This window comes from Arvicanthis niloticus, chromosome 3 (assembly GCF_011762505.2).
Source record: "Arvicanthis niloticus isolate mArvNil1 chromosome 3, mArvNil1.pat.X, whole genome shotgun sequence".
Classification (NCBI taxonomy): domain Eukaryota; kingdom Metazoa; phylum Chordata; class Mammalia; order Rodentia; family Muridae; genus Arvicanthis; species Arvicanthis niloticus.
This window is the reverse complement of record NC_047660.1, coordinates 72,955,339-72,978,246: the sequence shown is the minus strand read 5'-3', so window position 1 is coordinate 72,978,246 and position 22,908 is coordinate 72,955,339. Positions and strand designations below refer to the sequence as shown.

Genomic DNA, 22,908 nt, shown 5'->3' with positions numbered 1-22,908 from the left:
GGTCAGGACAGAAGGACTGAGAGGACCAGGACAGTCCGTTGTCACAAAGGCAACAGAAAAAAGGCATTGAGATTCCAGCACGATCAAGGCCTCCACCATTCATCCATTACACTCAAGAATCTGTTAGAAAAACATGTCTGGAACTTTCCACTTGTATCTCATGCTTTGGATCTTTGACATCCTTTCCTGGCCCCATTCTGAACAGAAGCAGCAGGAAGCAAATTCAACCACTGAATGACTAACTTGCTTTCCTTGTTTTAATTCTCTAGTGCTAACTAACCTTTAAACTACCCAGAACCCTATGCTTTTGGTCCATACGCCCTTGCCTTCTCTCTGCTCCCTAATTGTCCATCACACATAAATGTCTGCTGTTCTTGTTTGCGTGGCATGTGGTGATCTCCCTTGGGACCTGTAATCATGGCAACAGTGACAGTAGTAAACACTGTTACTTCTATGTCCATACCCTCCTGTCCATGCTTCACCTAGTGTCTCTGAGCACCGAAATCCTGAGAATAACGTCTCTACCATTCATCTGCTCCCTGAACAAAAATAGAACAGACCCTGATATCCTTAACTCACACCTGGAACTCCAAGACAATCTGTTCTTCCTGCAAAGTCACCCAGATTCTTAACTACAACATGTCTGGGAATTTCCAGCTCACACTAGTAGAGGGCAGAAACTGCTTCATTGGAGGGAAGGTGGAGAAGACTTGACTCCTTTCAAATCAAAGCCTCCTGCTGATGACTTAAACCAGACTGAGAACCCGAATCCAAGGACGCCTTTCATGGGCGCCTGGTTTCCAACAAAGTATTGTTGGAGGAAAACCCACACATCCTCTTTTCATCTGATGGAGAGAAACTTGTGTGCCTCCAGACTGCACGGTTCCCAAAGCACAGAGCCTCTTAGCAAGAATCCTCCACTCACAGACTCAAGTGCTACAAAACACCTCTAAATAGAAATGCACACACACACATCTAACGTGTTGTAGGTTTATTCTACAAGTGACTTTCATGATTAGGATAGACCATCATGTAGAATCTTTAGGAAAATGGCCCCTCTCAGAAGCCTGGTTACCAAACGTGGTTGTGGTTTGTTAGGGACCTCCCAAGATGGACCTCAGTGACCCGTCTCACGATAGGCATAACCTCTATCAGTCCTCTCCTTAGGCACATTTACAATCATAGCAAATACAGTAAAACAATACTGAAAGCATCTCTGTGATGATGACTTCCATCTTTCTGGCAGGCCGTAATAAAGCAAGCTGTCTTGTGACTAAATGGCCTTGTCTCACGAGAGGCCCACATGACAAGAAACTAAAGGGCACAGCATGCTATGACAGAACAGAGGCTCCGTGTCCAACAGTCCTGACACCTGTCCATACTAAGTGGTGACTCTTGTCTTAAGCCTTACTAGAGATCCTAAGACTTAGCACCTGCTCAATCATGGCCAGACTCCTGACCCACAGAGGGCAGGAAAGTGGGCCTTGTGAAACTGTTTAAAGGTCAGACTCATACTCAACAGTGTGAATGTTTAGGAAACTGAAGAATCCATCAACATAAAGGTTATTCAGGGAAGCTTCTAAATTGTCTAAATAGACTACAGTATATGACAAAACTGAAACTTGGTCACTGTAAGAGAAAACCATGAGAAAATAAGAGTTAGAAAGCATTTGGAATGGAAAAGGGCCTCCTTTGGAAATAAAAATTTAAAAGGTAATCTTTTCTCCTTTGCCACCTCATACCTGGGCCTTCCGAGACAATGTGCTAGGACAGCTTTGAATTCCCTGGACCTTCATGACCAATGTCCACAGCATGGCCCTTCACCCCAGTCCTTGTTCTACTTTGCTTTTCTGTTGCTGAGATAAAACACTTAGCAAAGGCAGTTTAGGAAAATTCATTTTACCGCTTTCACTTCCAGACCACAACCCATCACAGTAACTCAAAACAGGAACTGGAGCAGAGACCATGGAGGCTCAGTGCTGCAGATCAATGCTTGCTCTCCTGGCTCACGCTTGGGCTCAAGCTTAGCTGGCTTTCTTATACTGCCCAGGAGTACCCCCAGTACAGGGCTCTCCTACATCAGTTAGGGATCAAGAGAAGGCCCACAGGCAAAGCTGATTGAGGCAGTTTCTCAATTGAGGCTCTCTCTTCCCAGATAAATCAAGGTCATGACAAGTTCACAATAAAAACTGCCAGGTTTGATGACATGCCCCTTTGATACTTGAAGCAGAAGCAAGTGAAACTCTTTGAATTTCAAGCCAGCTGGACTACACAGGGAAACCAGACCCTGTCACCAATCAACCAACCAACCAACCAACCAAGTTAACCAACATAACAGCCCTTCTCACCAGGTGTTTGATGAAGGTGGGAGAATTTAGAAAGAACTATAGGTATGAGTCCCTCCAGCCTACACTAGCTCCAAGGAACAGAAGGTTTCTAAGCTGATACCAACATCCAGGATAACCATGGGTGTTCACCAGTCTGGCACCAAAAGAACACTCTTGGGCTCCCTTTCTGACTCCAAAGATACCTGCTCTCTTTCAGCAGTCCCAAGGCTGACTGAGTCACAGGAGGGGAGAAGCTGTGTTTCTATGAGGATGTATACCTAAAGGGACCATGCAGAGTCAAGACTTACCCACAGGTACTCACCAGAACACTGATGCCCAGTGCCAACAAAGCCTGGCAGGCAGGCACAGCTGAATGAACTGCCTCCATGGTGAATGCACCGGGCCTGCCCCTCAGGGGCACAGGTGTGACTGCCATCAAGGCAAGGGTTGGGAGGTGGGGCGATCACTGAAAAGAAAGTGAGAGTTTAAACGTGTGTGTGTGTGTGTGTGTGTGTGTGTGTGTGTGTGTGTGTGTGTGAGAGAGAGAGAGAGAGAGAGAGAGAGAGAGAGAGAGAGAGAGAGAGTCTTTCTTTTCATCGCCGTGCGCACAGACTAACAGCATCAGCACACCTGTGGAACTTAAGGACTGTAGCATCTCAGGGCCTGTATCAGTCAGAATCTCAATTTTCTAGCTCAAGGTTCATTCGCCTATTAGAGTTGAGATGTGTGTGTTTGTGTTTAAAATATTAGGCATGACAGTAAGTCATCAAAACAGATCCAGGTTACAGCTTGTAATTTCCCAGAGCAGTGCACATATCTGACAGATAGGCAGACACACCCCATACAGTTCCCAATACCATTGCTACTCTGTCATCTTACTGGAGACTGAAATGTGTGCTTATTATCAGCTCCACCAGTGGGATAAATTTGGAATTCTAGATCTTTCGGATCCATTCATAGAGGGCTTATTTATTGTGGATCAGGTGTCTTTGGCTCCTCACATGAGTCAGGCACCTTTCAACATGAATTCTTTCTAGAGCTGGGGTGTTACTGGTCACTGTCTGGTCATGTGACCCCAGAATCCCAAATGAGAACATCCTCCGGTAACTCAATATAATGCCTAGATGGGGAAAACCCAATGGTGATGTGTCATTGTGACAGGACCGAGCTGAACAGCAAGCAGAGGGCTGGCTGCATACTTCAGAAAAGCCACACGTCAGAGCCTCTGTACAGCAGGTACAGCAGAGATGTAGGTGAATCACAAGGTAGGATTCAGCAGCCTCTTAGCTAAAGGAAAAAAGGATTCTGGTACTCACAGATACAAGTGTGCTGATCATCTGCAAATTCATAGCCACTACGGCATTCACACCTGTAGCTTCCCACCAAGTTCACACACACAGAATTGGGGCCACAGCGGTGGAAGCCAGTGGCACATTCATTGACATCTAGGCAAAAATGAGATCAGAAAGCACTGATGAGACACAGTGTTCCAGGCATGAAGGTCCAATGACTTAATTTCCCCAGCACTCTGATGCTTTCGTGGGAATAATGGTTGGCAAATGAAAAGTATAGACATTCTAGAGTTTTCGACACTAGGCAAAAACCCAAGTAGCAGTTCATCAGAAATAAGAAAAAAAATTTAAAAAATTTCCAGTTTAGCCATATGAAGATAATTTTTGAATATTTTAGAAATTCTTTAAAAAAGTAAAACAATTTTATTTTCATAAGGCAGTTTCTTTCTATAGCTCTAACCCAATACCCACCACTAAACTATCTTCCCAAATCTAGTCAGACTCTGCCTTAGCTCTCATATAATGGTATCCAGATTAACTGAGGCTAAAATCATTGCCCAAGGATGACCACAAAGACCACAGGTTCTTGTCCTCCATAGGCTGTGATGCAGGAAAGGGCAAGGTGAAAACCAGAGCTACGTGACAGAAACAGAAAACATGTCTCTCACCCACACAGCTCCGTCCATCACCCTGGAACCCAGGCGTGCACTCGCAGGTGTAGTCTACACCTGTCCCCGGGTGGCACCTTGCTGTTGTGTCACAGGTGTGGCTCCCGTCATAGCAAGGATTCACTGCAGCAGGGGCTGAGTCCACTATGCACAGGAAACAGAAAAAGGCAGAGTGACTGTCACAGAGAGAACATGGGAGAAAGGAAGGAGACGGGCGTCTTTGCTATTCTATGAATTCAAAGCTAAGGTGGACTACTTATATCTTAATGTTAATTTAACAGGTTCCTCGTGCCTACTCTGCAGAGCAGGGTCTGGCTTTCAGTAGCTTTGCTTCCGGGCAAGAAGGCCTCAAGCATCTCCTGGGCTCTCACGATGACTCTGTGCTAGACTTCTGTTCCCATAAGAAAGGTGAATAAGAGACATGGGATAGATTACTTGAATCCAGAGTCAGCAAGTGTGTTGGCACAGACTCAACCCCCAAACTTGTGGCTCTAAGTTTGTCAGTCCCTCACTTCAATCTCACTGTTTCTTTCTGTGGATTAAATCTAAAACCTCTTGGTCTACAGAGTGAGTTCCAGGATAGACAGGGGCTACACAGAGAAACCCTATCTCAAAAAAACCAAAAACCAAAAACCAAAAAAAAAAAAAAATCTAAAACCTCGCAGGGTCTCAGGCTCTCTCCCACAGTCATAATTTCAATTTTAGGAAGGTTCCTAGCTCAAGGGCTCATATGTGCTATAGCTGAGAAGGCTAGCATGTTAGTGCTTAAAACACTAGACATGACAATAAGTCATCCAAACAGACCTTGGTTCAAGCTTGTAATGCCTCAGATCACTGCATGCACATAACAGACAGACAGACAGACACAGACACAGACACACACACACACACACACACACACACACACACACAAAGTTTCTACTACCGTTGACACTTCTGTATCTTACTGGCGATTGGAATGTTTCTCTATTATCAGCTATCTATATCAGGAGGATAAATTTGAAATTCTAAGTCATTTTAAAAGTTAAAAACTATTATATATGTAATTTTGTGTACATACACACACACATGTGCACCCTCGAATGCCACAGTGTACTTAGTGTACTTGTAGAGATCAGAGGGCAGCTCCGAGGAGTGTGTTCACTCCTTCCACACTTATGTGGGTTTCAGGAATTGCCCTCTGGTCACTGGTTAGATTTTTATCAACTTGTCACACACTAAGGTCATCTAACTAAAAACTCTCATTTGAGAAAATGCCTCCTCCGTCAGACTGGCCTACAGGCAAGTCTGTGGCACATTTGCTTGATTAATGATGGATGGGAAAAGGCTCGGCTGACAGTGGGTGGTATCATCAGCTCCCCGGGGTGGCATCAGCTCTGGGGGGTGATATCAGCTCTGGGGGGGTGATATCAGCTCTGGGGGGTGGTATTAGCTCTGGGGGGGGGGTGGTCCTGGGATGTTAATAAAGCAAACTGGGCAGGCCAGGAGGAACAAACAACACCCCTCCATGGCTTCTGCTTCAGCTTCTACCTCTTGTTCCTGCCATGAGTTCCTGCCCCGACTTCCCCTCATGATGGACTGTAATCTATAAAATGAAGGTTTTGGTCATGGAGTTTATCACAGTAACAGAAAGCAAATTAGTACATATGGCAAGCTCATTTCCCATTGAGCCATCTTGGGTTATCTTTGGGGCCCCAAAATTTTCTTTGTAAAGATACAACCTGTGATGGTTTGTTTATGCTTGGTCCAGGGAGTGGCACTATTAGGTGTGGCCCTGTTTGAGTAGGTTTGTCACTGTGGGTGTGGGCTTAAAGACCCTCAGCCTTCAGATGAAGATGTAGAACTCTCAGTTCCTCCTGTACCATCCCTGCCTGGATGCTGTCATGCTCCTGCCTTGATGATACTGGACTAAATCTCTGAACCTGTAAACCGGCAGCAACTAAATGTTTTTATAAGAGTTGCCTTGCTCATGGTGTCTGTTCACAGCAGGAAAACCCAAACTAAGACACAACCAAATAAACCGAAATAGCTTCCCACCCCAAAACTCCCACCAGAGAACTCCTAAACCTTATAAACAACTTCAGCAAAGTGGCTGGATATAAAATTAACTCAAACAAATCATTAGCCTTCCTCTACTCCAAGAATAAACAGGCTGAGAAAGAAATTAGGGAAATGACACCCTTCACAATACTCACAAATAATATAAAATACCTTGGTGTGAATCTCACCAGGCAAGTGAAAGATCTGTATGACAAGAACTTCAAGTCTCTAAAAAAAGAAATTGAAGAAGATCTCAGAAGAAAGACCTCCCATACTCATGGATTGGCAGGATTAATATAATAAAAATGGCCATCTTGCCAAAAGCAATCTACAGATTCAATACAATCCCCATTAAAATTCCAACTCAGTTCTTCATAGAGATAGAAAGAGCAATTCTCAAATTCATTTGAAATAACCAAAAACCCAGGATAGCAAAAACTATTCTCAACAATAAAAAAACTGCTGGGGGAATCACCATCCCTGAACTTAAGCTGTATTAGAGAGCAATCGTGATAAAAACTGCATGGTATTGGTACAGAGACAGGCAGGAAGATCAGTGGAATAGGATTGAAGACCCAGAAATTAGACCACACACTTATGGTCACTTGATCTTTGACAAAGGAGCTAAAACCATCCAGTAGAAAAAAGACAGAATTTTCAACAAATAGTGCTGGTTCAATTGGAGGTCAGCATGTAGAAGAATGCAAATTGACCCATTCTTATCTCCTTGTACAAAGCTCAAGTCCAAGTGGATAAAGGACCTCCACATAAAACCAAATACACTGAAACTAACAGAGGAGAAAGTGGGGAAATGCCGGGCGGTGGTGGCGCACGCCTTTAATCCCAGCACTTGGGAGGCAGAGACAGGCGGATTTCTGAGTTCGAGGCCAGCCTGGTCTACCAAGTGAGTTCCAGGACAGCCAAGGCTATATAGAGAAACCCTGTCTCGAAAAAACCAAAAAAGAAAGAAAGTGGGGAAGAGCCTCGAACACATGGGCACAGGGAAAATTTCCTGAATGGAACACCAATGACTTATGCTCTGGGATCAAGAATCAACAAATGGAACCTCAAAAAATTGCAAAGCTTCTGCTGTAAGGCAAAGGACACTGCCAATAGGACAAAACTGCAACCAACAGATTGGGAAAAGATCTTTACCAATCCTACATACAATAGAGGGCTAATATTCAATATATACAAAGAACTCAAGAAGTTAAGACTCCAGAGAACCAAATAGCCCTATTAAAAATGGGGTACACAGCTAAACAAAGAATTCTCAACTGAGGAAACTCAATGGCTGAGAAGCACCTAAAGAAATGTTCAACATCCTTAGTCATCAGAGAAATGCAAATCAAAACAACCCTGAGATTCCACTTCACACCAGTCAGAATGGCTAAGATCAAAAACTCAGGTGACAGCAGATGCTGGCGAGGATGTGGAAAAAGAGGAACACTCCTCCATTGTTGGTGGGATTGCAAGCTGGTACAACCACTGAGGAAATGAGTCACGGTTCCTCAGAAAATTGGATTTAGTATTACCTGAGGGCCCAGCTATACCACTCCTGGGCATATACCCAAAAGATGCTCCAACATATAACAAGGGCACATGCTCCACTGTGTTCATAGCAGCCTTATATATAATAACCAGAAGCTGGAAAGAACCCAGATTTCCTTCAACAGTGGAATGGATACAGAAAATGTAGTACATTTACACAATGGAGTACTACTCAGCTATTAAAAACAATGAATTCATGAAATTCTTAGGCAAATGGATGGAGCTAGAAAATGTCATCCTGAGTGAGTTAACCCAATCACAAAAGAACACACATGCTATGCATTCATTGATAAGTGGATATTAGTCCAAAAGCTCGAAATACCAAAGATACAATTCAGACTACATGAAGTTCAAGAAGGAAGACCAAAGTGTGGGTGCTTTGGTCCTTCTTAGAAAGGGGAACAAAATACTCACGGGAGCAAATAAGGAGACAAGGTGTGGAGCAGAGACTGAAGGAAAGGCTATCCAAAGACTGCCCCACCTGGGGATCCATTCCATACACAGTCACCAAACCCAGACACTATTGTGGATGCCAAGAAGTGCATGCTGACAGGAGCCTGATATAGCTGTCTCCTGAGAGGCTCTGCCAGAGCCTGACAAATACAGAGGCAGATGCTCGCAGCCAACCATTGGACTGAGCACAGGGTCCCCAATGGGGTCTCCAATGGAGGGGTTAGAGAAAGGACAGAAGCAGCTGACAGGGTTTGAAATCCCATAGGAAGAACAATAATATCAACCAACCAGATCCCCCAGAGCTCCCAGGGACTAATCCACCAACCAAGGAGCACACATAGAGGGACCCGTGGCTCCAGCTGCATAAGTAGCAGAAGATGGCCTTTGTTGGGCATCAATGGGAGGAGAGGCCCTGGTCCTGTGAAGGCTCCAATGCCCCAGTATAGGGGAATTTGAGGGTGGGGAGGTGGGAGTGGGTGGGTGGGGGTACACCCTCATAGAAGCAGAGGAGGGGAAATAGGGGTTTTGGGAGGGGAACCTGGAAAAGGGGGTAACATTTGAAATATAAATAAAAAATCCAATAAAAAAATCAAATTCAACAAAGTAACTAAATAAAAGCAGAAAGAAAGAAAGAATGAAAGAAAGGAAGGAAGGAAGGAAGGAAGGAAGGAAGGAAGGAAGGAAGAAAGAAAGAAAGAGCGAGCTTCCCACTGCCTACATGTAAATCCATGTCTAAATAACTTCTAGAGTGTCATACAAGTTGTAGTTGAGAATCCTTCAGCATCTCCTCAGCAGTGTTGGAAACCCTCCTTATCCAGTCCCGTGAAATCTGCATGATCACGTATGCAGACAGCAGCCAGTAGCAAAGCCTACCTTTGTTCTCTGTGCGGCACACAGGCAAGGAGTTTGCCTAAGGTTATGGTCAGAAGTAGGTAGGGTCAGAAGATAAAAATCCAAACAGCCCCAGGCCAGGGCCCAGGCTGCCCACCACTCTGCTGCAGCTGTCATCAGAGGAACCTCATAAAGTTAGCTAGCTAACCCAAAGGCATAGGTAACAGGATGAAGCTCAGATGCCCAGTGACTCCCTTCTGACTCCTCAGTGCAAAATCCAAATGGCATTGTTTGCTATCTCCTGGATTTGCTCTTTAAAATTGAGCATAATATACTTCCAGGGCTGGTGTTTCCACCGGCTGTCCTGAGGGACTGTGAGCTCCTTCCTCCTCAGTGTGGCAGCTCTTTGTTCTCAGTCTGGGGAACTGTAATCTTGGATACAGAGAGCTTCAGGAGCCCCGTGTACAACTGTCCCTCTCTGCACTGAGCCACTCCTGCTACCATACCACTCTGTGCATGATCTAACGGGGCCTCTGCCTCTTAAGTCTGTGACTGAACCCTGTCTTGGAGGGCAGGTTCGTACCCACCCCTAGACACCCCACCTGTTCCCTGTGCAATAGTTCTCTCACTGTTAGAAGCCAGAATCCTAGCATCTGTAGACACACCCTGGCAGGACCTCTGCCTGCACTTAGCGCCAGGATTCTCTGTCATGTCTATCTTACCCATGACCCCCCAGCCACCTTCTACAGCTGAGACCTGTGCAAAGTAGCTGCGGGTTACCTCAATTGCTAGTTACCACAGCCTACTTCAGAGGGACAGCTTCCCCGAGTCCTTCAGGACTCTCGATGTCTCCCTAGTACTTTTACTATCCTACTGCCCAAGTTAAGATTCTTCTGATTTTCTTCAACAACAGTCTGCTGTAAAGTGAAATGCCACAGCTGAGATACCTCCCCTTCCTAGTAAACTCCTGCCATCCACTCTATCAGAAGCAGCACAGTGCATTCCTACGCCAGAACATTCATTTTCAGTTCCCCAAATGGGGCCTGAGTATGAGGTTGACTACGGGTCTATCCCTAGTTCACCTCAATGTTGGCTAACATAATGAAATCTCTGCCAGACCAAAAGAGGGGAAAAAGGGCTGCCAGCCATCCTGGGAATGCCTTCTTCTGGATCTGTTTGCCAAGGGACGAGAACCCAGCATTGGAGTGGCAGTGTTCAGTTAATGTGGGCATGCAGACAGAGTTCCTGAAACCAGTCTCTGGCCAGATTTTAACTAAGAACAGGGTCACAGCTTCACACCAGGCCCATGCAAGACAAGAACCTCGCTCTCCCCAGTTATTTCCTCATTTTAGAATATCTTCCGAAGGGAACAGTCATCTTCAAAATACTTTATAAATACCAGTGCTTAGCCTTAGGTATCCCTTCTCAGCATCCAGATTTGACCACAGTGAATTCCAGAAAAGATTAATGAGTGCATGTGTTTGTCAGAGTCTGTCTCCCCGCTAGGCATTAAAATAAAAAGAGAATTTTAGAAGCCAGACCAGAGGTGACCTGCACTACCATATTTACGTCAATAAGCACATCCATAATTACACAATACTGATTTAACAGACAACACAGTTATAGAGCTAGTTATATAATTCAGAATCCAGTGCAGAGGGGAACGGCAAAGCTCCTTATTAAGAAAAACTACAGAAAATTTAAAAAGCAGCCATTTCAGTGAGCCCTTCTGCATGCAGCCACTAAGTGTAGCTTCCAGTAACATCTTGAGAAAATGTTCCTAAAACCACTTCACTATTCATCATCTCTGGGCCTGCTAGCTTTCCTCACACTGTAAGCCAAGGACAGCCATGTCCTTCTTAAGCTGTTTCATATTCCACCACTTAAACTAGTGACTCCCTGACAGAAGAGCTGGAACTAACTCACTGACTCACTTAAAAAGAGAAGAAAGGTTTCCTTAAAGGAGCCATCACTGGGCTTCACTGAATGGCCCTCTGATCCCTGGTGAGGGAGGACAAGCGGCATGTTCTGTTCTCTGACAATATGACAAACAACTGCCTGGGACAGAGGACTGCGGTTGGAGAACAGCAAGGGCCACGGGCTTCTCTTCCTCACTGGGGAATATATATATTCATCAAAGAATGAAATCCACTCTTGGGGAAGGGGATAAGTGGGCAGCAAGGTAGAGAGACAGGAAAGGGGAATAGGAGAGAAAGATAACTCAAAAATCTGTATGAAAACCCATAATGAAACCTATTACTTTGTATATTCATTTTAAAAACAAACTTAAATATAATTTAATAATAATAGGGCTTGGACTGGAGAAATAGCTCAGTGGTTAAAAGCCCTTGCTGCTCGCTCTTCCAGAAGACTGAAGTTTGGTTCCCAACACCCATGTCACCCATGTCAGCTGCCAGAACTCCAGCTCCAGTGAATCTTTGTTTCTGGCCTACCCGGGCACCTGTACACACACACACACTCACTCTCTCTCTCTCTCTCTCTCTCTCTCTCTCTCTCTCTCTCTCTCTCTCTCTCTCTCACACACACACACACACACACACACACACACACACGCGCGCGCGCGCACATGAAAGTATAAAAATCTTTTAAAACTATCAGGGTTCACTCTGTGTGCAAGCATTCAGGTTCTGAATAACACATGTGTAAAAGTGCAGACCCTCCATCAGAGTTTGGTGCACTGTGGCTTCACAGACCTAGACCTAGAAGGTCCTGCTCTTCCATCCATCCTCCTCTCCACCCTGCCCATCACTGCTCTTTATACCATCTCTACAGTTCTCCCTTCTCCAGTGTTTCAGAGTTGGAATCACCCAGTCTGCAGCCAACTGAGACTGGCTTCCACATAACGTTCTGCTGTGTTCTACTGCTGATGGCCACAGAACGTTCCTGTCAGGTGGGGTTAAGGGCCAGTGAAATGTGAACCACTGAGTTGCTTCCGCCAGTTTCCTACAGATGAGATGAAATACCTGTGACATACAATCCACTCATTTGCAGGACAAAACAATGATTTCACTACAGTCAGGGCTGCACCATCACTGTGATGATCAGTTCCAAAAACACTCATCACCCTAAGAAACCCTGCACCCCTAAGTGACTGTCCCTTGGTGTATTCCCTCTTGTCCATGAGCAACCATTGGTCTACTTTGTTACTCTGGGTGTTGCCTATGTGTGGACACTCTATGTACATGGAATCATGTGCTCTGCTCTCCTTTGTTGCCGACTTCTTTCACTTAGCGTGATGTCATCACACTCCACTGATGCTGTAGCACATATGAGTACTTTACTCCTTTTCATGGCTGAGTATTACTCTACTGTGTGGGTTTAGGACTGTTTTGTGTGTGCATTGGTTAGTGATCATCTACATGCTTCTACTTGTTGACTATTATGAAGAATGTTGCTTTGTTAGTGTTATCATCACTGTCTCAAAATAAAGAAATTCAGAAAGAACAGGTTTATTCTAGCTTGGGTTTCAGTGTACAGACTGACTCTGTTGCTTCTGACTCTGGCAAGGCAGATCATGATGGTGGTATGTGGCAGACAGGACATGATATAACCCATGAGGTCATGACCCCATGATCTACTTCTTCCAGCTAGTGCCCATCTGGAAATTCTGGAACTTCTCCAAATAGTATGGCCATCTGGAGAAAAAGTCTTTAGTAAATGTAAAAGTTTAGCCCTTACATTTAGGTCTTTGATCCATTTTGAGTTGAGTTTTGTTTATGTGTGAGGTGAGACAGGGGCCCTACTTCATTCTTTTGCATTTGGGCAGTAGATCCAAGATGCTCTTATTAGCTACTATGGGTTCTTGGAATGTCTGTTTTAGAATCAAATGAGCCAGGTGATTTCTGATAGATAATAGATAGATCAATAAAACAATTTGGGAAGTAATACCAAATCAACATAAAGTCTTTACCTAGACCATATTCTCACTTGTGTGTGTATATATAGGTAGTTATATATGTATGTGCATATATGTATATGTGTGTGTGTGTGTGTGTGTGTGTGTGTGTGTGTGTGTGTGTGTATAAAAAGTTCCAAGACACAAGTATTACACTGTGTGTCTATGGTATAGTATACATGTATTTACGTGTATGTATGCATGCACATGTGGAAACCAGAGGTCAGTATCAGGTGTCTTCCATGATTGTTAATCTCCACCTTAATTTCTAAAAATTTACTGTGAGTTTGTATATGAAGAGACTCACATGCCATGGTAGGCATGTTCACACCACAGTGCATGTGGAGGTCAGAGGACAACTCTTGACGGTTGGGTCTCTCATGCCACCTCTTGGGATCCAGGGTTTGGACTTGGATGAAGAACGAGCACTGCTGCCCACAGCTGTTCTCAGAGCTCACTAATTCAGTTATACTGGCCAGCCAATGAGCTTCAGGGGTCTGCCTCCGTCCATCTGCCCAGCTCTGGGGAGAAGCCTGACTGGTACCACCCAGCCTACAGGTTCATGCTCTATACATGTGTGTGACCTTTGGCAGGGACTGTGTTCTCCATGTTGTACATCTGCCTGTCTACACCTGCAGGCCAGGACAGCCTCACTGGCTTTTCTCTCTGGCACTCACCAAATTTTACTCACCCCAGACCTGTTCTAAGGCTTCTAAGAAAGGACATGATTTTTTTTTTTCTTAACAAAATGAGATACATACCTTCAACAGGGCCAATCTGATTGGTTACAGCAAACCTCAGCACACCTTCATCTTCACTGTACAAAGCAAAGGCCCGGTCCACAGTCAGCTGCTGGGTGGCAGGGATGGCCAGGTGTCTGGGGGCGTGCCTGCATGCCTTGTAAGTGATGTTCTGGTCGATGTGGTAGGACCACGTTTGGTTGACAGAACCAGAAGTGAGAGAGAAACTTCTGGAACTGGAGGATGTCACGACTGTAATAAATATTTTACAGGCACACTGGTAAAATTTTAAGATACTAAAAAGAAACATGTTCATGTTTGGCGTATTTTCCTACAGTTTTCTACCCCAGTCCTGGGAGCGGGTTCCCTTGAGAACTCTCAGAGTTTCTACAGGAAGCGTGCAAGGAAAGAACTAGAACCTCATGGAAGCTGAGAGGACACAAAGACATGCTGCTGAGAAGGGAGTACAAGTGTGGTGGATGTCATCACACACTAGAAACAAGTGTCATGATGTCCTGGTGTGTGAAAGCTGCCAGTACACACACACACACACATATGCTCTTCATAGCCACGTAGGACGGCCACTGACTGTGTGTGCAGAGACCACAGAGTTTAGGTGAGTAATCTGGGATGTGGTAGATCTCTGACTGGAACTCAAGACAATCCATCTCTACATCTCTCAAGATTTGAGCCACATTCCACAAAGGAAATAGCCTCTCAACCCACCCCCATAGCTTTGATAAGCCAGCAAGACTTAGGGAAAGGCAAAGCAAAAGGTTACTCTTCTTGAGACTTGCACCAAGACTGGCCCCAGTATATTCTGAACACAGTTAAGGTCTGTGTTCCAGCCTTTTCCATGTACCCAGCTCTCAGGCTGGAAGCTGGGGCACACCAACTGCAAAATGACAATCATGATCACTGGAGTACCTTACATGCAGCTAATACTGTGTATAGGTGTCTCCAACCTTCTGACATTCTGACATGACACTATCATCTGCAAATGTGCTGGGCTATATTCATAGCTACCCTGAGACAGGGCAGGCTGGACACACTTTATACAGCTAATTATATCTTATGCAACTTATCAACATCAGAAAGTATGCTTTTATTCTTTTGCCAAAAAAAAAAATGAGAAAATAGACTTTCCAATGATTTTTTTTCCCCATAGACTTTAAATGACAAATTCAGGATGTGAATTGATCTATATGTTGAGTTCAAATGTCAGCTTTGTTTCAGAACACTGGAAAACATCTTTCTGTGACTCATAAAGCAAACTAAAACCATCAGCTGAAACAGAGACAATCATAAATTCTAATAATTACTATAACTCATGACCAAGAGGGTAGTATCTTATCAGTTATTGCTATCAAAAAATAATGTGCAAATATACTGACATTCTTGTGGACAGAAGTCAGCACTCTGATCACCTATATATTTTATATATACACACATATAAAATATTAACTATATATACTTCCTAAAAACAAGAACAAAATTGTATCAACCTCACTTTGTGTTCCATGCAGTTTGGGACACTTCATGTGGCTACTTGTTTAACCTGACCCTTGTCACTCTCTTGAGAGGCCATGTCCACTTTACAGCTGTGGAAACACACATACCTGAGTCCCTGTGATGATAAAACTCTTTGTACGGAGTAATGTGGGCTGTGAAATTTGCGGGGATGAAGGGCACCTGGCCTTCAATGTTGGTCTTCATGCTTAGATAGTTCTCTGGGTCAAGCCCCTCGGCAGTTTGAGTGATACGAACCCTCTCATCTCCAGGATAAAAAGTAACTTCCACATCATGGACAAAGGTAGCACCTGCAAGAGATAGAAACTCAGCAAGTGGGTGACAAGAACTCTTGTTTAAGTCATTCTGAGGACTGGCTGGGGCTTGGGTGGCAGAGCACTTGCCTATCACTTAAGAGGCATGGGTTCAAATAGCTAATCATGAGTGTACATGTCCTCTCCCCAGTCTCTGCTGGACACAGTACCTAAGGAGAGTATGCCATGCCCGAGCTCAGTTTTAGAAACTGTAGAACCCCTGATCTCCTGAAGGTCTCAAAGACTCTCAATTCCCCTTCTCAATTCCGCCCCATCCTCTTTAAAATCTAGCATATTAACAGAGAATGTTCCAACATTACACTAACTTGATACTTCCGTGCTGAGGGATGATAGTAGACAATAGGAATTTACCAGTCATTAAACCATTACGTTTCTATAAGACCAGAAAGCTTTGAATATACAGCAAAACCTCTGTAATTCAAAACCTCCAACAGCCTGGGATCCAAGCATATTTCTCCAGAAATAAAATCATCTGCAGAGGTTGCTCAGGTACTACTTCTGAATCCCTGTTTGCCAGACCTGAGCTCTGCTCACCTGTGAGGCTGAAGCCATTCTCAGAGCCTGGCTTCTCCAAAGCAAAGAGCCAGCCAAACAGGCCTCCGATGGGCAGGACAGGGAGCAGGGCCTGGGCTGCCGGCTGTGGGATATGGCTGATGGCAGTGTAGGCTCTGCCATCATTGCCCACGATGTAAGCGTGTAGATCCACGTCAGTGAAGTGCACAGGAGTGTGACCCACTCGGAGGTGGCCACTCACTTTCCCATTTACTCGGTGAGGGGCCCCTGAAAGACAAAAGCAATCCTTTCAGCCTTGGCCATCTCAGGGCGGGGACAGGCGTGCACAGATGAACTCTCTCCTGACCGCACCTCAGGCTCACTCTTTGGAAACATTGCTTTACTATTATCGTTGTCACTGATGATTTTGGTTTTCTTGAAATAAGCTCTCTACGGATGCCAACTGAGGATTCATGCTGAAATTTACAATGAAATCCAAGGCTAGCCTTCAACCCTCGAGCCTCCTGCTTCTCCTGTTTCAACAGTGTTACATTTGTAGGTATGAATGACATTGAGCTTAACAAGTCCTTCAATAACCAATTCTTCACTTACGACCCAGTTCTGTCTAATCTCTTCCATTCCCCTTCTTTGCCCGGCCCTTTAGCTCTAACCAAGTTAGAAAGACGGCAAAATGGAAACATTTCAAGCCATTCTCAAATTGGGAAATCAGTCCAAACCTAGTTATCACTCAGCCATCCTCTGAACCCTTGCAAGTCACTGGTGCTGGGATTCAGGCAGCAGAGATGTAAGGACCACCAGGAGGAACCCACACTAACTAGATAGAAACAGGCAGGTGTCAACAATATACACATAGCCACCCCAGACTGTCAATCACCTTCTGGCAGGCAGTGCTTCCCGTTTCCGTAAAACTTAGACTGGCAGTGGCAGCAAAAGCCACTGGTGTAGTCGGTGCAGAAGGCATGCCGGGAGCACTGGCCATGGCTGTGTTCGCAGGTTTCCCGGTTGGCGCCATTGTACGTGAAGACTGCAGAATAAAGCAAAGGAGCATTAGAAAGGCCAAAGGATTCCAGCACTGTTGCTACCAAGCTTCGCCAGACATCACAAGTCATCTTGGACTGTAATAAACAAATAGATTTGATGCTGCAAAGACAGGAGTAACATTCAGCCTGAGGGATTAACTTTATATTTTCTGGCAAGCCGCTCAGACCATCGCAGCCAACTGGGTCTTATTATAACGGCAGTGAGCTGAGTGGCTGCCTCACAGGGGCCTGGGGGCAGCCCTGCAGGCAAACCATAAGAGCGCCTCACTAGCTTTATGAAATCACAACTGGTGAGGTTAAAAAAAATAGCAATTTTGTATGACTCAATGTAAGAGTAACCTTTTGAGAAGAAGCCAAAAGGGGAGCTAAGAACCAGGGTCTAACTCTTAAGGAGCCCAAACTTAAAGGATGTACACACACTTGCCGTCAAATGCAGGACTGGAGAGGGAAGAGAGAAGACCAAGGAATAGGGTTACGGAGCTTTGCAGGCTTTGTCCTTCCCAGCGTGAGTATGATTTTCATGCAATAAAAACAACCTAGTCCATAGTCACAGAATCACCACAAAACCACTCTGAGCCAGAGTAAGCGCGATCCCCAAATCTCCCTCATCCTCTTCCCATTCAATAGAGGTATTTGTTCAAGAGAAGGAACAGAGAGAGGAAGAACGCAATGTCATCGTGTTACCCTCTATAGACGAAATGGCCAAAGTGTGCCTGAAAGCTGGGTCACAGCACAGGCAGGAGAGTGCTTTTTGCTAGGATGCGGGGCAATACCCCAATCCCAACCAGGGCCACCAGGAGGCAGGGTGGCTGTGCATGCTCTGCTCCCATTGCCCCAGAAGTCAGAGTAGGCTAGAGACACCTAGAGAATTTAGATCAAACAGGGAGAGCAAGGGGTTTTCATGCATTCTAGCCGCTGATGCTGACCAGAGTGTCAGCTTTGGCCACTCAAAGGGGAAAAAAAGGGCCGTGGTGGCCTTCCAGGGCTGTCTGAAAACAAGGAACAGGCCAGGCTGGAAGAAAATGAAGACTCAGTATTTACTGAGAGTATTCCAGGCAAGAACAAAAACCAAGACAATAAGAAGAGCTGGCTCCCGATGTGTAACAATGTGGCTGGGACAAACATTTGCATCAGCAAACACAGTTACAGAGCTAACATTTAAACAGGATTGGCATAGCTTTAACATTGACCCTCCATTCGCACCAGAGCTGGGGGTAGAAAGCCCTACTTTGAATCTGTTTACCAGATAAAGAAACAGAGGCAAAGGATTAAGGTGATTCACCTGAAGGAGTCATGAGAGCAGCAAGCAATGGGGCTAATCTCTGAGGTTCCACATCTTTAATACTCCCAGGGGTATCCAACTACCACTAAGGGTTACAACTAAAGGTTAACAACTAACAGTGTTGGCAGCACAGCAGATTGAGAGAAAACACACAGGTAAGAAGTGGTGAAGGGGCTAGAGATGGCTCAGCAGTGAGGAGCAGTAAGGACCCAAGTTCAATTCCCAGAACTCCTATGGGTGGCATCACAATCACTGGAAATCTCCAGCTCCACAGGATATACTGCCCTCTTCTGGCCTACTTTTGAATCTACACTCGTGTGCTCTTTTCCCAAACACAGACAGGCATTAAAAGTAAAATACTCATTGAGAAGTGCTGAGAGCAGCATGAGCATTCCTTCGGCAGCTGAGCGAGGGGGTCATCAGGACAGAACACCTTGGTTAAAGAGAAAAACTGAACTGTCAAAATGGAGTCAGTGATTCCCCTGAGTGACCCCAGCTTGATAGAAGCAGAAAATTAATCATAACTCAACTTTTTTTTTTTTAACAAGAGAGTGACAGGTATTAACTTCTTTTTTTTAAATAGAAAAATGACAAAACTTACTGCAAAAACATGGCAGAATGGATCATGACAAGAATATCACAGGCTTTTCTATGAAGAAAACTACTTATTGTTATTGGTTTAGGAATGGGGAGTGTGTAAGAGAGAGACAGAGAGAGACAGAGAGAGAGAGAGAGAGAGAGAGAGAGAGAGACTGACTGAGAGACTGAGAGACTGACTGGTTGGTTTGGGATGAATCCCAGGGCCTCCTGCATACTGGCTGCTCTTTGTCACTAAGCTATGCCCCTTATCTAAGCTGTGAGTGTAATGCAGGTGTGTCAAAGGGCTGAGTTTCCCAGATCAGACAGGTGCCCATGTACAGGTGTGCTCCTGAGTCTGACAGGTGCACGTGTACAGGTGTGCTCCTGAGTCAGCACAGGTGCCCATGTACAGGTGTGCTCCTGAGTCAGCACAGGTGCATGTGTACAGGTGTGCTCCTGAGTCTGACAGGTGCACGTGTACAGGTGTGCTCCTGAGTCAGCACAGGTGCCCATGTACAGGTGTGCTCCTGAGTCAGCACAGGTGCACGTGTACAGGTGTGCTCCTGAGTCTGACAGGTGCACGTGTACAGGTGTGCTCCTGAGTCAGCACAGGTGCCCATGTACAGGTGTGCTCCTGAGTCAGCACAGGTGCACGTGTACAGGTGTGCTCCTGAGTCTGACAGGTGCACGTGTACAGGTGTGCTCCTGAGTCAGCACAGGTGCACGTGTACAGGTGTGCTCCTGAGTCTGACAGGTGCACGTGTACAGGTGTGCTCCTGAGTCAGCACAGGTGCCCATGTACAGGTGTGCTCCTGAGTCAGCACAGGTGCATGTGTACAGGTGTGCTCCTGAGTCAGCACAGGTGCCCGTGTACAGGTGTGCTCCTGAGTCAGCACAGGTGCCCGTGTACAGGTGTGCTCCTGAGTCAGCACAGGTGCACGTGTACAGGTGTGCTCCTGAGTCAGCACAGGTGCCCGTGTACAGGTGTGCTCCTGAGTCAGCACAGGTGCCCGTGTACAGGTGTGCTCCTGAGTCAGCACAGGTGCACGTGTACAGGTGTGCTCCTGAGTCAGCACAGGTGCCCGTGTACAGGTGTGCTCCTGAGTCAGCACAGGTGCCCGTGTACAGGTGTGCTCCTGAGTCAGCACAGGTGCCCGTGTACAGGTGTGCTCCTGAGTCAGCACAGGTGCACGTGTACAGGTGTGCTCCTGAGTCAGCACAGGTGCCCGTGTACAGGTGTGCTCCTGAGTCAGCACAGGTGCCCATGTACAGGTGTGCTCCTGAGTCAGCACAGGTGCACGTGTACAGGTGTGCTCCTGAGTAAGACAGGTGCACGTGTACAGGTGTGCTCCTGAGTCAGCACAGGTGCACGTGTACAGGTGTGCTCCTGAGTCAGCACAGGTGCACGTGTACAGGTGTGCTCCTGAGTCAGCACAGGTGCACGTGTACAGGTGTGCTCCTGAGTCAGCACAGGTGCACGTGTACAAGTGTGCTCCTGAGTCAGCACAGGTGCACGTGTACAGGTGTGCTCCTGAGTCAGCACAGGTGCACGTGTACAGGTGTGCTCCTGAGTCAGCACAGGTGCACGTGTACAGGTGTGCTCCTGAGTCAGCACAGGTGCACGTGTACAGGTGTGCTCCTGAGTCAGCACAGGTGCACGTGTACAGGTGTGCTCCTGAGTCAGCACAGTTGCACGTGTACAGGTGTGCCCCTGAGTCAGCACAGGTGCACGTGTACAGGTGTGCTCCTGAGTCAGCACAGGTGCACGTGTACAGGTGTGCTCCTGAGTCTGACAGGTGCACGTGTACAGGTGTGCTCCTGAGTCAGCACAGGTGCACGTGTACAGGTGTGCTCCTGAGTAAGACAGGTGCACGTGTACAGGTGTGCTCCTGAGTCAGCACAGGAGGCACTTCAGAAGGTCACAAGCTGGGCCATCTTCAGCCTCTCTGCTCCGTGAGACCACAGGCAAGTGCCACCTGCACTCCCTGGCCTCAGAAGTCCCCAACACACACAGCCAGAGTCTTTGTCTCTTCACCTCCCTTCTGGCACTAGGGCACAAAGGCAGTCCAATGCAGGTGACAGGGGAGTCACTTTCAGTTATGTCTGTTATCAAACAAACAAACAAAAAAAACAGGTTTCCATACACAGCTTGGCTTGCAAGTTAAGGGAGGGATAGATGGATTTTGCTGTTTTGTTATTTTGTGAAGACTGTACTGTCCGAGATTGTACTTTAAGCCTTATCAGGAAATGAAGAGTGGGATGGAGAGGGGACCAGAGGCAGAAGAGTTAGGTTAACTCAACTAAAACACTAGATGTGATCATCACATGAGTCACAGACACTGTCCAGTAGCTCACACAAGACTACAAATGCAAAAGGGCTATTTTAATACTTAATGTGTGTGTGTGTCTGTCTGTCTGTCTGTGTGTGTCTGTGTGGTGAGGTGTGTCTGTGTGTGTGTGTGGCGACCAGAGACTAACCCATGAGAATCAGCTTGCTTGCTCTTTTGCACTCGCTCCCTCCCCCCACCACCCTATAGGGTCCCAGGTCATCAGGCATGGTGACCATCTCTCAGTCCCAGGAAAGTGCTCTAAGTTAATAAGAAACCAGAATGAAAAATGATAAGAGGATTCCTTATGATAAGACTCCAACTCTAACCACAGCGAATGAACTCCTTACTGGCAAGCTAACCTGAGACCCTCCTCAGCTTTTTATGGAAATTTATGTTTTGAGAATGGAACTCGAACCAAGCGCACATCTTTCCCAGTCACGCAGCAGCCCTGGGTTAAGGAAGATGTGCCTCCTCTTAACCTTCACCCATACCCTCCTACACGTACACTTGTACCCCCTACACCTAAAATGGAAACGTGTCAGGGAAAGGAAACACCTTGTGCGGCTTTTCTTTCTCTCATTCATCCAACAGTTGAACAAGTATTTACTGAGTCAGGCAAACAGCTGCTCTGAAGCTTGTGTTCTCTTGGGCAGCAGTCAGTAAACAAAACTGGCTGAGCTCAGTGAGCTGGGGCCGTGGCAGTAAGAAGTGCTACTGACGAGCATAAGAAAGATGTGTGGGAGGCTCTGGAGGCAGAAGAGACAATGTGAGGTGTGAGGAGGGGAACAGAGTGGAGACAAGTCTTAGTGTGGGAAACCAGAAGGTTCGTGAAGCGGCTGCCTTGTGTGCAGGGTAGGCTCACAGATGATTGGCTGAGACACAGATGACAACTGCTGAGGGATACTTCTGGAAACTCCATAGCAAAGCCCACCCTCAGCATGGCACCTTCACAGGGAGGGTCAGTATGTTAGGAACGCTGAGACAATTGTTAAAAAGATTAACTCTGAGGCCCAGCTTAAAACTACCACTTCCTTCTCAACTCTCTATGGGAATGAATGCCAGGAATCTGTGCTTCTGCCTCCACAGAACTACAGATGGGTAAAATGCTACACAGCCGAGCTTGGGCCGGCAGTGGGCAGAGGCTGCCAGGTTGAATGAGCTCAATTTGCCATACACTCGACATCTGAGGTCAGACAGCTGCAAAGGGCATCTTAGGGGTTTGTTTGTTTGTTTGTTTTGTTTTGTTTTTAAATCTCACTTCTTTTCTCCATTTAATGTTTTTAAAAACTCGTATCTGTAATAGAAAGAAAAATGAGGTAGAAATATATACAGGAACCAAGCAGGGGTGCTGCCAGGGTACATAAGCCTTCTCCTTTAACAAAAATAGGAAATTCTCCTCCGGACTTGCTCTGACCCATCCTTCTACCTTGTTTTGTGCAAAGGCTTAAGCACTTTTCTTCAGCCATTGGCTGCCTCGGAGGCAAGGAGGTTCCACTGTGCAC

General features: G+C 46.0%; 1 protein-coding gene across 1 annotated transcript in view; it reads right to left on the bottom strand.

Moving 5' to 3' along the window:
• Nid2 (nidogen 2) overlaps positions 1–22,908 on the bottom strand; it is a 61,996-nt gene that overhangs the window by 16,064 nt on the left and 23,024 nt on the right. Inside the window, exons 5-11 of the mRNA XM_034497404.2 lie at positions 17,050–17,199; positions 16,197–16,442; positions 15,438–15,638; positions 13,840–14,070; positions 4,288–4,431; positions 3,644–3,772; positions 2,650–2,793 (exon numbers count right to left, since the gene is read on the bottom strand). Of these exons, the coding sequence (XP_034353295.1) occupies positions 2,650–2,793; positions 3,644–3,772; positions 4,288–4,431; positions 13,840–14,070; positions 15,438–15,638; positions 16,197–16,442; positions 17,050–17,199 (1,245 nt within the window). The remainder of the gene's footprint in view (positions 1–2,649; positions 2,794–3,643; positions 3,773–4,287; positions 4,432–13,839; positions 14,071–15,437; positions 15,639–16,196; positions 16,443–17,049; positions 17,200–22,908) is intronic.